Source organism: Ursus maritimus, unplaced genomic scaffold, assembly GCF_017311325.1.
Source record: "Ursus maritimus isolate PB19 unplaced genomic scaffold, ASM1731132v1 scaffold_14, whole genome shotgun sequence".
NCBI classification, from domain to species: domain Eukaryota; kingdom Metazoa; phylum Chordata; class Mammalia; order Carnivora; family Ursidae; genus Ursus; species Ursus maritimus.
In genome coordinates, this window is record NW_024423786.1 from 32,324,298 (window position 1) to 32,339,334 (window position 15,037).

The 15,037-nt window shown below is 37.1% G+C and overlaps 1 protein-coding gene across 22 annotated transcripts in view; it reads right to left on the reverse strand.

The window, feature by feature from the left end:
* The window catches only part of LOC103674198 (sarcolemma associated protein), a 142,249-nt gene that overhangs the window by 13,647 nt on the left and 113,565 nt on the right, over positions 1-15,037 (reverse strand). For 13 of the 22 annotated variants that reach the window (XM_008703080.2, XM_040628640.1, XM_008703075.2 and 10 more), the window contains 2 exons: positions 3,871-3,993; positions 2,754-2,828 (listed from right to left, as the gene is read on the reverse strand). In XM_008703080.2, coding sequence (XP_008701302.2) covers positions 2,754-2,828; positions 3,871-3,993 — 198 coding nt within the window. The remainder of the gene's footprint in view (positions 1-2,753; positions 2,829-3,870; positions 3,994-15,037) is intronic. The other 9 variants (XM_040628646.1, XM_040628647.1, XM_040628643.1 and 6 more) reach the window with 1 other exon arrangement.

A 15,037-nucleotide genomic window follows, 5' to 3' on the forward strand; every position in this document is an offset into this window, starting at 1 on the left:
ATGCAGAAAATGTCAAAATACAGAAACACAGAGTAAAAAAACCAAAGTGATCTTTTTACTTCTCCCACAGAGTGAAAGTTGCTTCTAGCATTTGTTATTTATTCTTCTAGATTTTTTATATGCATTTTATACATGTATAAAAGCAAAGACAGGACAGGATTGTAATACATATCGTGTTCTCTATCCTGCTGGTGATGAATATCTTTTAATAACAAAAAAATTACACTGTGACTTCTTTGACTAATCCTTTATTTTAAACATTTTAGGCTGTTCAGTTTTTAATTACTATAAAAAATACTGTTTATAATGCAATCCTGACTTTTTTCTTAGAGTGAATTCCTAGACATAGAATTGCTTGGTCAGATGGTACGCATTAGTAAAACCTTTGATGTTCTTGATTCAATTTGCAGTTTAAATGTCAGTTCCTTAAAGAAGCTTTCTCTAATGTCTTATCTAAAAATAGCCCTCTCGTTCTCTAGCCCATTACTCTGCTTTTATCGGACACCATATTCTATATTTGCTTATGTACTGTACATCTCATGCATACTCTATCCTCAATACTAGCAGAGCCAACAACCAAGAATTACTGGTTGAATTAATGAACTGACAACATTAATGAATAATGCCTAATCAAAGAGGTGTATTTTTAACAGATCTGGTCCTGTGTCCTCAAGGATTAAACTGGAAACAATTTGTATAAAATACTTGGTTCAGAACTAGAAAAATAGTCTTGGGTACTATAACACAAGAAAACTATAGGTAGAAAAAGTTCATTAGGTAGAAAAGAATGATAATTAAAATAATTAAGAGAATTTAAGGCTGAGAAAAGGGAGGGCTGCTTCATAAATCAGCATTCAAACATATGAGGCCTTTTCAGTTTGCAGGAAGCATTGAGAGGTTAACAATTCAGAATCTGAAGACACAATGGCCAGAGATTAACAGGACCATGCACTTGTGGATAAAGTCATAAAACACACATGTTGGCACTAGAGGGCACTCAATGATGCCTAGGTAAGACCGCTTTAAGACAAAAGGCAATTCTATGTCATAGAACCTTTAGGGAAAATTGTCCACACACACTACAGAATGCAAATACAGATTGAAATCAGATTTACATAAGCTAAGGGATAAAGGCATTAAATTATAAGAGTTTAAAGAATTTTCTCTTCAAAAAGACATACAATCTACCCCAGAAATTCTAACTTGGGGGCGCCTGGGTGGCACAGTGGTTAAGCATCTGCCTTTGGCTCAGGGCGTGATCCTGGCATTATGGGATCGAGCCCCACATCAGGCTCTTCTGCTATGAGCCTGCTTCTTCCTCTCCCACTCCCCCTGCTTGTGTTCCCTCTCTCGCTGGCTGTCTCTATCTCTGTCAAATAAATAAATAAAATCTTAAAAAAAAAAAAAATTCTAACTTGACCATAATAAAACTTACATTTTAAAATAACTCAAATGTCCCTCGGGGCAGCTGGGTGGCTCAGTTGGTTAAGTGTCTGACTCTTGATTTTGGCTCAGGTCATGATCCCAGGGTCATGAGAACAAGCCCTGTGTCGGGCTCCATGTGGGGCATGGAGCCTGCTTAATGTTCTCTCTCTTCCCTTCCCTCGTTCCCTCCCACTCCTAGGCTTGCTTGCACTCCTTTCCTCCCTCTCTCTCTCTTAAAAATAAATACATAAATAACTCAAATGTCCCACTCAAAAATAAGAAAGAAAACCCAAAGACTGCTTTTTCTCTGGGATATTTTAGGGCAAATATCATACGCCTCATCCAATGACTCCCCATTTTTTCTGAACTGAGATTGTCTATTTAATTTCTTCTCACCCTACATCTCAAACTAAAATTTTAAAATACCATTACTTCTCTCTTTGACAATGAAGACAAATTAATTTTGCTTTAGGAATTTTACAATAGCATGGGAAAGAAAAATCTCCCCTAGGGCTCCCACAATTCGAGCCTAACAGTACCAGAACTGTTATTTGAAGTAAACCCTTGGCAAGCAGCAAGGATATTTCTGGTCTTTTCTGCAATAAACCTGTGATCGTTCACACAAAGAGATAGCAAAATGGTGGGCATGAAGATCTGCCTTTACCAATGAAGGCACTGCAGGGATCATTATTTTATTCCATGTGATATATAATTTTTGTTGCAATGCAAGTATGTTTTTTTTTTTTAAAGCTTTATTTATTTGAGAGAGAGAACAAGTGGGAGGGATAGAGGGAGGGAGAAAGAATCTCAAGTGGACTCTGTGACAAGAGCAGAGCCCAACATGGGGCTTGAACTCATGACCCTGAGATCGGGACCTAAGCTGAAACCAAGAGTCAGACGTTTAGCTGACTGCGCCACCCAGGTGCCCCTCAATGCAATATGTTATGAGCATTAGCAATAATGTCACCAAGCTAAAAGTGCTGATGCACAGAGTAGCTCAAATTGATATCCTGTCCAAAGACCCCCTCTGTAGTAACTCGCTATATAACCCAGAGAGTGACAGTCTTACCAAACCCATGTCTTCACCCATGCTCTTCCCACTCCCAGTATCCACTAGTAGAATGCTAGGGAATCATGTTTAAAACAAAACAAAACTGAACAAAACAAAACAAAACAAAAAGGCCACCAAGAGCCTAGTTATAGTCTCAGATTCTAGGGACAAACCAAAGACAAGAAAAATGGGAACTCTCTAAACCCTTACTTTCCATTCCTTTTGAATCACTACAAACAATAATAATCCCAAATAGCCCTGGGGTGGTGTTCCATACCTTGAAGAACCTGTATTTGTTTACTGGATTCCTCAACTTGATTTCGATAGGCTTTTCTTTCTTCTTCCAAAAGAGCTAAAAATAAAACACAGTATATCTAATTTTGTGAGTTAATGGAAATATTCAGAATTGAGCAGCTGGAAATTTCTAAGAAATTCTCACCTAAAGATTATTGAAGGAAACAAAAGCTAAGCAGCAAGTATTATCAGTATTAGCAGTTAGACAGTTTAAAGATTTTAGGAGCACAAAACAGTAGTAAGTAATACATCTATTAAATCGAGTAGCAGAGTTTTCTAGACCTTACATCACCAAAATTATATGTACTCTTCTTAACATGAGGAGCATTCTTGATAGTTGTTAATCAGCATTTTGAGCTTAAATTTTAAAAACAGACTTAAAACACTCATGTTTACTGCCAAGTACATAGCGAACTAACAGAAAGTTCCCAGTTCCTGCTGGGGATTTGAATCTTCCTCCTGATCAGGAAGGTCATCATAGAGAACATGAGGACTCCATAGGCTATTTATCTTCTCCTTGTTCTAAGACTTTCTACGGTACCAAGTGACTGCAACTAGGTAGTTACTGTGAATGATATGGAAATGTAAGCTCTCGGGAATAAATACCACCAACTCCACTGGCCTGTGACACTATGGATAAATAAACAACTAGAAAAGAAAGTGGTTGGGAAACTGCAAGATTCTATACCTTTACCTTGCCTGGTTGTTCCCATTTACTGAAGAAAACACTATAAAATCACAGGGAATATAAATTTCCCTCATCTTCTACTGAGGAGCCAACACTAAGTGTAAATAAAACTTAGAAATTGAAATATGTTGTTTTTTCCTTCCTCTTCTAATATGTAATTAACTGTTAAGATCTTTCATTGGTACAGGTCCTTCTTAATCTTCACTCACATCAACAACGTGACGGAAGCAGAGCAACTGTAACTCTCCCCGCTTTACTGATCTGAAACCTATGTTCCGAGAGGGTAAGTGAATGTCCCAAGATCACATAGTTAATAAAGTTGTGGATCTGGAGCAAGATACTATGCCTCTGGACTCAGTTATATCACATTGTTTCCACATCCCCTAAAGAATCAATGTAATCTTGATCTCACCTTGAAGTTCAAAGCATTTTTGTTTACTTGCTCTAGCTAGTTCCTGGGCTTCAATCAATTCCTTGCGAAGATGCTGAATTTCTTGTTTTGCCTCAATTTCTGACTGTGCACCCTGCAAGTCATCTGACAAAAATATGTTCATTATAAAAGCAAGAGTTAGTATCACACTATAATCTCTACAACCAAATATTAGCCATCTCTTTCATGTTTAGACATGCATAAAGAACACAGCACAACTAAGTTAAATAAAATTAAGAAGCAAATTGTATTAAGCATTTTAGTCATTTTACCTTGGAGAAAGAACACAAGTACAGTTAAATATATATTAGTAATTCATGGCAATGGTATTATAAAATATATATTAATATATACTAAATTATACATTTCACTATGTAGAGCTTATGTAAGCCTTGACATTCAGTAAAATGGGCATATACCATTCTTCATCAATTTTGAAATCACTTGATAACAAGTCAGAAAAATTTCACTTGGAACTTAATGAAATGGAAAAACAAAAACAAACTTTTCTTCAAGAAAAAGTATTTTAGCATTATTTTCCCAGTTGTGGAGAACAAAATAAAAACCAGGCTGAAATCTCCACCATGCTCACTTTGTCATCAGTATTTCCCCAACACTAAACACATAACAAATATTTGCTGAGTTATTAAATGATGTAACCCAAATAATTTTATCAAAATAAATTAGATCCAACATTGCATCTCAAATATACCCCCTCCCCTAATGTCCTTCTTTCCTCTCTTGCAACTCTCCTCATCTTCCACTGTATTAAAATCTTCTGCTATTGAACACTGCCTGAAATAAATATATCATCAGTTAGGCCATATTCTTCTAGTGCATTCTATTTGACTATCACTTTGGTTTACAAGTAGCTCAGGCATAACAACCTTATTACAAAAGAGCTAAGAGGGACACCTGGCTGGCTCAGTTGGTAGGGCATGTGACTCTTGATCTTGGGATTGTAAATTCAATCCCCATGCTGGGTATAGAGATTACTTAAAAATAAAATCTCTGGGGTGCCTGAATGGCACAATCGGTTAAGCGTCCAACTCTTTATTTTGGCTTAGGTTGTGATCTCAGGGTTGTGAGATTGAGCCCTAAGGCGGGCTCCAGGCTCAGTGAGGAGTCTGCTTGAGAGTCTCTCCCTCTTCTTCTCCTTCTCCCTCTGTCCCTCCCCCATTTGTGCTCTCTCTCTCTCTTTCTCTCAAATAACTAAATAAATAAAATCTTAAAAAAATAAAAATAAAATCTTTTTTTTTTTTAAGCTAAGAATAAGATTTCACAATATGATCACAGCAGGTCTTAGATGTACTTACACATATTTTCATACTCAGACTATATCCAACTTTTTCCTACAGGGAAAAGGAAATTTGACTCTGGTTTCACCTATTCTATTCAACCTATCAATTCTTCCTTTACAAGGTCTCTTGATAAGGGGGGGAGGCATGTAAAGAGAGAGAGAGAGAGATTTTCCAGTGGCAGGAGCACTGTCACAGTAACAACAAAACTTCTCTTCCAACACCACACACTGGAGTCTGCACCTAGCTGCCCACCTCTGGATTTGTCATTATGTAGGACAATGTTCTTATTATCAGAAGTATTTAGGAGGTAAGTGTCATGATGCCTACATCTTATTTCCAAGCAGTTTAACAAAAAAAAACAAAACAAAACAAAACAAAAAAACCATACATAACATCCTTCAATAGGTAATTTCTTAGTTGTATGTTTGTGTTTTTTTTAACCTTGGCACTTTTGACAGTTGGGGCTGAATAATTCTTTGTTCTGGGGGCTGTCCTGTAGACTGTAGCATGTTTAGAAGTTTCCCTGGTCCCTACCCACTAAATGCCAGCAGCCTTCCCTCTGGGTTATAACAACCAAAATGTGTCCATATATTGCCAAATGTCCCTTTGGGGGTAAAACTGCTCCTTGTTGAGAACTACTGTTCCAGGCTAATAATTTGATAACAAAGAAAAAACAAATCTATATGTAGACTTCTTTTCCACAGAAGGACTGGTTAGTAACTCTGAAACTGCTTTTTGTGTATTCTAAAAGTGATCAAATAAATAAATATATTGTAGATAAAGAAAGCCAGGTTTCTTACTGTTGGAGAACAGAATTAATGATATGGAAATAGGGAAGACAGAATTAATCCTGTGGTGTAGGGTAGGATTAGAGTATGAACTGTAATAGATCTGAATGTATAGACAAATGCAGATGTAGAAATAAATACAGGTATGTGAAACTCTGTAGATAGATACACACATATGTATGGGCATAAGTACATGCATACATCTATTTCTTAACTGTCTATGAGTGGGCCTAGAAACAATAAGCACACCAAATAGTCGGATCTTGGTTTCTAAATACTATTCTCCACTAAAAAAGAACTAGAGCTCTTTGGAGAAATTGTTGATTTCAGTGCTAAGGGTGGGAAAGTACAAAATGAATGCAGAACATCTTTTGTGTTAGAAAGTAACAAAGGGCTCAAAGAAAGACTGGTTCATGTTGAAAAGATACAAGGGGCTCCCACTGGCCAAACATGGGAGAATGTGAGCATCAAAAGAAAATAATGATAATGAAAGGTTATAATCCACTGAATAACACATAAATCCATGAATTCACAATAATATAGATAAAGGAAAGGAAGGAAAGAATGAAGGAAGGAAATGAGGGAAGGAAGGGACAAGAAAACTCCTCCTTATGATAGAAAGCCAGCTAACAAATGCAGAAAGAACGACAGAATTAGGAAATCACTATTTGACATCTATTATAATATATAACTGATTCAGGCAAGAATCCTCAGTAGATGCTAACACTAAGTAGATAAAAGTTGAGGAGTAACAGGATATTTATACAGAGTTAACATCACCAGTGACAGAACAATTCAACATCAGTTGCCTCCTGATCTGATGTCCAATATTATTACTGAGGGACATTTTACAAAGTAACTGTGCTCTTCAAAAATGTTAATATCTGATAAACAAAGAACTGAGAAATTGTTCCGGATGAAAGGAGACCAAAGACATATGACAAGTGAATACACTATGACTCAAGATTTTCTTTCATAATGACATTAGTTTTCTTTTATAAAAGACATTACTGAGAAAACTGACAAGATGTGAATAAGGTCTGTGGATGTGATAATGTAATACATCATTGTTACTTTCCTAACTGTGAGAGTTGTATGGTGGCTATGTAAGAGAAACAGAAAATATACACTTACGTATTTAGGAATAAAGGTTATCGGCTCTGTAATTTATTCTCAATGGCTCAGGGAGAGAGAGGAAGGTACATGGAGGAGGGAGAGGGATAAATCAAATTCTGTAAAATGGTAACAGCAAATGGAGTGAAAGGTTAACATTTGGAGACTGGATGAAGAGTATATGGGATTCTTTGTTCTATTCTTGTAACTTTAAGTCTGAAATTGTATCAAAATAAAAAGTTAAAAAGAAAAATTTCTACATATATACACATATAAATAAAGAAAATATGGCAAACACTAATGACTGTTGAATCTATGTGGTGGCCATATATGAGTGTTTTTGGTACTCTTCAACTTTTCTTGTGTTTGAAATTTTTCATAATTAAAAAAGGTCTCTTGAAATTACCAATCCCAACGTTACAATCTTAGAATAAGCCCTAATCATTGCTGTCTAAATTCTTGCCCTTAACTTAGCCTGACCCTCTGCATTCTATCCTATATTGGAATACTAAAGCAATTCTCTTACTTAGATGAAGAAGTGATCTAAATGAGCACTGGGTGTTATATGCAACTGATGAATTACTGAATACTACATCTGAAACTATATATTGGCTAACTGAATTAAAAAAAAGAACCTATTTTGACTCCCTCTTATAACAAATGCAGAAATCTTTATCTGACTTTTTAAAGTTCTCCATAATCCAGTCATTACTTATTTTCCATTACTCCCTAATATACTCAATTCCTATTAGTCTCCTTAGTAGTTCTGTAGTAGTCACGAGACTACTTTCCTCATGTACCTTTGCTCATGCCATCTCCTTTACTCCCCCAAGCCTGACCATTCTTTAAAGCCCAGGCTGAATGAGGTCTTTGCATCTAATCCCCTGACTGCATCTAACTCCCAGCACACATTGGTCTCTTGTCTGATTTTTGAGCTTGACAGTCAAACCCAAGCAAACCAGTAAGCTCTTTGCAAGTTCTCTAACTGTTCAATAGCATTTAGCTTCATTTTTAAAAGGAGCATGAATCCACAGAGATACACAGAATTTTGGAAAAGACCTACTCCTTCATTTGACAAATGAGGAAATAAAGGTCCAGAGATCTGAAATGGCTTACACATCTGGAAAGGGGTAGAGATAGGACTAGAATTCTCACTCTAGCCCAACTCTTTCCCATAAATCATAGTAACTTCTTAGTTATATGATAGAAATTAGTTTTAATTAGTATGCTTTCCTAACAACTAACTCTTACTTCTCTAGAAATAAGAGGATTCCTGTCATTGATTTCTTCTTAGTAACAAATGTTAAATGCATATGCTTTACGCTTATGTTCCATACTACCTGGGACATACTGTACTCCATCTAATACAATGGTAGACATACAGTGAGCACTTAACTGATTAATATACAAGATAACCAAAGATTTGCATTTAAATGTGTAGATTAAAAAAATAAACATAATAATCATAAATGAATTAATACAATTACTAGAGAACTATTTCATTTTGAAGAAGGGGATCCTTTTTATAAATGAAGAATCATATATAATCCACCTTTAAGGTCTATGAAAGCAGACAGTTCTTGTCTGCAGCATAACAATTCCCTTGATCAGTGATGCTGTGAAGCAAAACTAATACTTGCTTTTTAAACTAAAAACAATGGAACAGATTTTATGGTAAGTAATTATATTTCAGGAAACAAAATATAATCTAGGCATTAATAAACTGTGCTAACATAGAGATTTACTATTTGCAAATTAGTTCTTTGTACCATATAATAAAAAGGATCAGCATTTTAATTAGAGCAGATAAGATGTCATAATGGACACGTACAAACTCTATACAGCGTTTGATCACAGAAGTGAAGATACTGAACAAAAATCTTTACAAATTAAATTTAATACACACAATGACCATGCAAACTAATCAAGTAGTGTGCAGATTCTCTTTTCAGAAAACCAAGTGCTAATTTTTTTTAAAGGATTTTATTTATTTGAGATAGAGTGAGAGTGAGAGAGAGAGATAGTACAAGCAGCAGAGCAGCAGGCAGAGGAAGAAGCCTGTTCTCCACTGAGCAGGGAGCCCAACGCAGGGCTCGATCCCAGGACTCCAGGATCATAACCTGAGCTGAAGGCAGATGCTTAACCAACTGAGCCACTCAGGCACCCCCCAAATGCTAAGTCTTTTTGTGCTAAGGTTGACCAAGGGCACATTGTATTTCATATGGTTATGTGGGAAAATGCATTAGTTTACTATGGCTTGGGTCTACTCTCATGGTGCTGACTTTTGTCATGGAAAGGGATTCTCTGTATCAATCTACTTCACAATCTTGTGAAAAGTGTTGTGATGAGTACTGGTGGAAAGTGTTTAGATGAAGATAAGTGAAAGACTTTCTGAGCCAAATCCATTTTATTTAGATGTGTAAGTCAAACAGAAATAAATGTTTTTTAGGAACCATGATGAGGTGTTAAGATTAACAGAATCTGTTCTCTCCCTAACATAAATGATGTATCCTTAGAACTGCCTGGTGTATACAGTCTGGGCCACAGGCCAGCTTTTCTCAGAATAAAGCTAAATTCTGTAAAGAGATCCATGCCATACAAGAACCCACTAAATGAACCAGCCCTGGCACACAGAATACCTACAAGATATCCTAAATAAAATTTCGTGTCACTACTTCTTCAGAAAAGTGACTGGAGGTTTAACTTAAATTCTGACCTTTGCTCTAAACATGGCTGAGATACTCTGAACCACTTGGGAAAGGGCCTAATCAAAGCACTTCTTCCTATTTTATTTTGCACATGCATGTTTGCCGAAGGTTGTTGCAGCCATGTTTGCTACCTCATCAACAAATAGAAGTGATCAGTCTGAGGGCATGTGATGTGATCAGCACTGGGTGTTATATGCAACTGATGAATTACTGAACTCTACATCTGAAACTAATGACGAACTATATGTTGGCTAATTGAATTGAATGGAATTATTATTTTTTTTAAAATAAGTGATCTGAGGCAGCTGGCCAGGTGGGTGCACCCTCTTTCTACTATGACCACTCCTCCCTTTGGAAGGTCTGATGAGAACAACCATCACAGAGGGGAAGGACCATTTTTCCCTCATAGGTATGTGCAGCCATGTGAGACAGTCCTAGGTGGCATTTTTAACTACGAATTTAACTGTGAATTTAACTTTGGCAGCAGCCTTTAACTGTTGATTTCCACCCGTTTGCCATCCCTTCAGCCAGGTTCTTCACAACTGGTTCTTTTGTTGGCTCCTCTGTCCACCCCACCACTGTCCTTTTCTTTCTCCATAAATTCCCCCTGCTATTATGGTCACCCTTATGCACAGAATTCCCAAACATGTTACTGCCTTCTGTCTGACCAAGTCTTATCTTTCATCACATTCGTCCCACACAGTCTGTGCTCCATCACACTTGTGTTCCTGTACACTTCCTCACTGACAGATGCTATTCTGACTTTAAACATTATTACTACTTGTAAATGTAAATAGTATTTTAAAGAAATGCATGGCTCCCTTTCCCTTCTTGGCATATTCTCACTTACCTTTAACTATCCCATTTGGGAAGCCATCCTGACTACTGCTCTATCCCATCCCTGCCCCTAGCCAGGAAGTTATCTGTGCTGTCCAAAGTTTCTATCACACCCATTAAAACACTTACTACACTATCCACATATCTTTTTTCCTCTAGAAGACTGCAGTCTCCTCCTGTGTCTTATCTCTGTATTTCCTGGGTCAATAAAAGTCTCAGAAATAAATGAAAATGACTTTCTAGTCCTACTTCCTATCTTGCACTTCCAACTGCATCTCTGGTCCCTAGGATGACAATACAAAGCCGGGACACCTTTGAATGTGAAAGGAAGCACTTTTAATAATTGTGCTGGGACAATGGACATAAATGGTTCCAGGCAAACCAGAACCTATTGTTAAGTCATCCTTCCTGTTCAAGACTGCTTCAAACTTAAACCATCACTTTCCCCACCAGGACACCCATACTTCCAGAAATACTATTTTTGTCAATAGCACTACCATCCTTTCAGTAACTCCGCATCAAATGCTGGAATTATATCTAACTTCCATTTATCTCTCATATTCAGTTCCTTAAGCCTACAGATCTGAGATAAGATTACCAAAGGAAAGATGATACAGTACAGAACAACAGGGACCCAAACTGGATTTTGCTCTTCTGTTTAAATTTCCACAGAAACCGTCCTAGCTCAGACTCTCAATGATTACCTAAGCCTCCTAATTGGTTGCCTTATTTCCAGCCTCTACCCATTCCAGTTCATCCAACAAATCCCCTCAAAATACAGGTCTGACCATACCATTTCTGCATTCAGAAGCTACAGAATTCTGCCAAAAGAGTCACCCCGACCTAAAAACACTGAAATGATTATGTGAACAGACTTTAATTATACTTGTCAAACCCAACCCATATTACCTAAGCTTGTGGTTTTTAATATTTCCTTTTTCTAAGAATGTATCTCGATTTTCTTATAATCCTATCCACTTAAAAAAATCTATATCGAGATCATCTCTAAAGATAGGAACAACAAAAAAATTAATGAGAACTGTAATGCTATGCTATTATCACATTTAAAATCATGAGCAACTCCTTAATATCAAGTACCTAGTCAGTATTAAAATTTTCCCACTGTCTCAAACGCTTTTAGAGTTGGATTGTGTGAATGAAGTTCCAAACAAGGTTCACACATTGCATTTAGTTGACACATCTTTTAAATCTAATTGATAGGTTTCCCCATCCTTCTTCCTTTTTTCTTACAAACCTTGCAATTTACTTTTGTGTGCCCTATAAAATTCTCCACTTTCTGGATTTTGCTGTTGTATCCCCACCACTTTCATTTAGAATACGTCTATAGTTCTTTACACATCCTGCAAGTTGGCAGTTGGATCTAGAATCTCAACCAGATTCAGGATTGGTTGTCACTAAATAGGCCATATGTGGTATGACACACTTTCAGGGTCATCTCAAATGATACTGCTTTCATGAGCCTCAAATTGCCTTTCCTGCCCATCTTCCAAGATAAACAAAAAGAAACACAAAAACTGTGGACATTCTTTCTCCTTTCTTGAACTCTTCATGGCAACAACCACAAAGAAGCAGCTTATTATCTATACCTCTCCTATCATCAATTTGACTAGAAACTCCTCAAACCCCAAGGATGGTCTTATCAGAGTTTGAAACCACTGGAGTCCCTGGCACAGTTCCTTACATAGAGCAAACTTGCATCAGGTACTACTTGGACTGAACTCCGGTTTCCTTTTCCCTTTTTTGGGGAAATGATTAAGCATATAAAAACCTGTGGTTCAAGCCACATCTTTATTTCTCCTTCAGAAATAGCATAAATTGAACATAATATTTCAGGAAAAAGATACTATTGCTATCATCATTTTATTTATATCTCATGGTGAATATTTAATCTACTTCAGATTCTTTTCCTAATCCTAGATGACTAACATGAAAAGTAGCACACTTTGTAATTCTAAATAAAGATTGGCTGTTTTTTAAAAGGGAAAATAAAATTTAAAAATAGTGGTTCAAGAAGTCAGGCACAGGGTTTCAATGAGGAAAATAAAGGGGCTACTTTCTACAACTCTGATGGTTAACACCATGGCGAATAATTGATATCCTTCATTTAAGAGAAAAGTTCTATCAGCCTACTGAACCTAATTATAGAGATTACAATGCATAACCACACACAACCAACCAAAAGCCAGGAGTTTCTAGTAAGTGCCAGAATGTATTATTTTTAAGAACTTATACAATTCTTACAAAAGAAAAATAGGGTGCTCTAGTGGCTCAGTCAGTTAAGCATCTGCCTTTGGCTCAGGTCATGATCCTGGGGTCCTGGGATCAAGCCCCACATCCCATCAGGCTCCCTGCTCAGTGAGGAGTTTGCTTCTCCCTCTCCCTCTGTCTCCTCTCCACTGCTCATGCTCATGCTCTATCTATCAAATAAATAAATAAATAAATAAATAAATAAATAAATAAATATCTTAAAAAAAAAAAAGAAAAGAAAAGCAATGGAAAAACAACCATTCAGGGCTATGGTGACTGTTTCTTGGAGACTCTTAAAATATGCCTATTTTTTTTTTTTTAGGTTTTATTTATTTGAGAGAGCGAGAGAGGGAGAAGAGGAGGAGAAGAAGACTCCCTGCTGAGCAGGGAGCCCCATGTGGGGCTTGATCCCAGGAGCCCAGGATCGTGACCTAAGCCGGAGGCAGATGCATAACCCACTGAACCACCCAGGCGCCCCTAAAATATGCCTGTTTCTAACGGGAGATTTTTCTTTATATCTAATCACTGATTGACTTAACAGTCAGCTGCAAAACCTTTTAAGGGGTGTTGGTAAAGATACTACTTCACTAACAAAAGTTGCAATCCTGTAGAAATGTAAGGAAAGTTTTGGGATTCTGTTTTTGTTTTTGTCACCTTAACTTCAAGTACGGTTAGGAAAACTCTGACCCATCTTTACCTATGGCACCCAAGCAATCATTAGCAGCATCTGTCCACCCACCCTCCCTACATAGGCACCTCATATTTTCTAGTCTTCTTCCCTCCTACAACTCCCCCCTCAGTCCCTTTTCCTTGAGTCTGGCTCCTCAGCCTATAGGATGGGCACTTTCACAGATACAAGTTAGCCTTCCTATGGGATTCAAGGATTAAAAAAAGGTTTTCCTGATATCTGGCAGAGTAAACAAACAAATGCATTATTAATTGGAAAAGATCCACCACCACCAACCGCTTTTCCCTAAAAGATATAGTAGGAAATATATTTTTTTAAACACCACCATTTTATTTAATTAATGAAAAGCTACTCTTTAACAGATATGTCTGCTTTTATCAATCACCAACATCATTCTTATTAGCAGGGTCTTCATTATGATGCGTAACATGTTATGCATAATAAGTGATCTACACGCATTATTTCATTTAATCCTCACAGTAAGCCCCAATAAGACAAATGAAAAAACCGGAAGCACAGAGGGGTGAAGCAACTTGCCCCCAAGGGCAAATTATAAATACATGGCAGAGCTAGGACTGAACCCAGAGCTCTTTGACTTTTAGCTTCTTGGCTAGAGTGTGTTACATTCCTAATGCTCTTATGGTTTTTTAACTTTGATGTAAGAGGTCTATTATTAATTCATTCAACAAATAACTGAGTTTTACTGAACATCTGGCATTGTGGTAGGCAAGGGGATAAAAATAAAATCCAAAACAGACTGACACATAAAATCACAAGAGCACTAATAACAGCTGAATATAATTAACACAAGCATAAATGTTACTTATAAATCAATCTGCACTTGGTTGCTGAAAAGATTTCTGGGAGATTTCTACAGTAAAAAAGACCATAAAAACAGCTACTTTTGAATGACAGGTGCTCATTACTCATTCACCTCCCTTCTTGTTTCTCTGTTCCCACAAAGGCCCAGGGGTTCTGACAGTTTTTCAGCATCAGTAACAGTACTGAATTTCTGAGAAGAATCAGAAATGCTCCAAGATGAGATTTCCGGACTATGCAAACATTAACTTAGATGTACTATTATCATACTAGGAAAAAAGCATGCCTCATCAACACCAAAGGTCACCTGGGAAGAGTGCAGGTCAGTAAGAGTGCTTGAAAAGTGCTGGAAACTATGATTGTACTTAAAGACAGTGACAATTGTGCTGCCTGGGCCAATAATGCTCAGAACTTCCCTTAGTAATGGAATTCAGTCAAAGGTGGCTCAAAGAGAAATGTGAGCTTCAGTTTCCATGGGGAGAAGAGAAGGCCAGGATGCCTAGACTAAGAACCTGTAAGAGAATCTGGGATTCTCCCCCAGTTCCCATCATTGACAAGTAAGCCAGCGGCAGGGTTATGCAGGGTGAAACTAAGGCTTCCTTCCTTACATAATCCAAAACCTGGGGT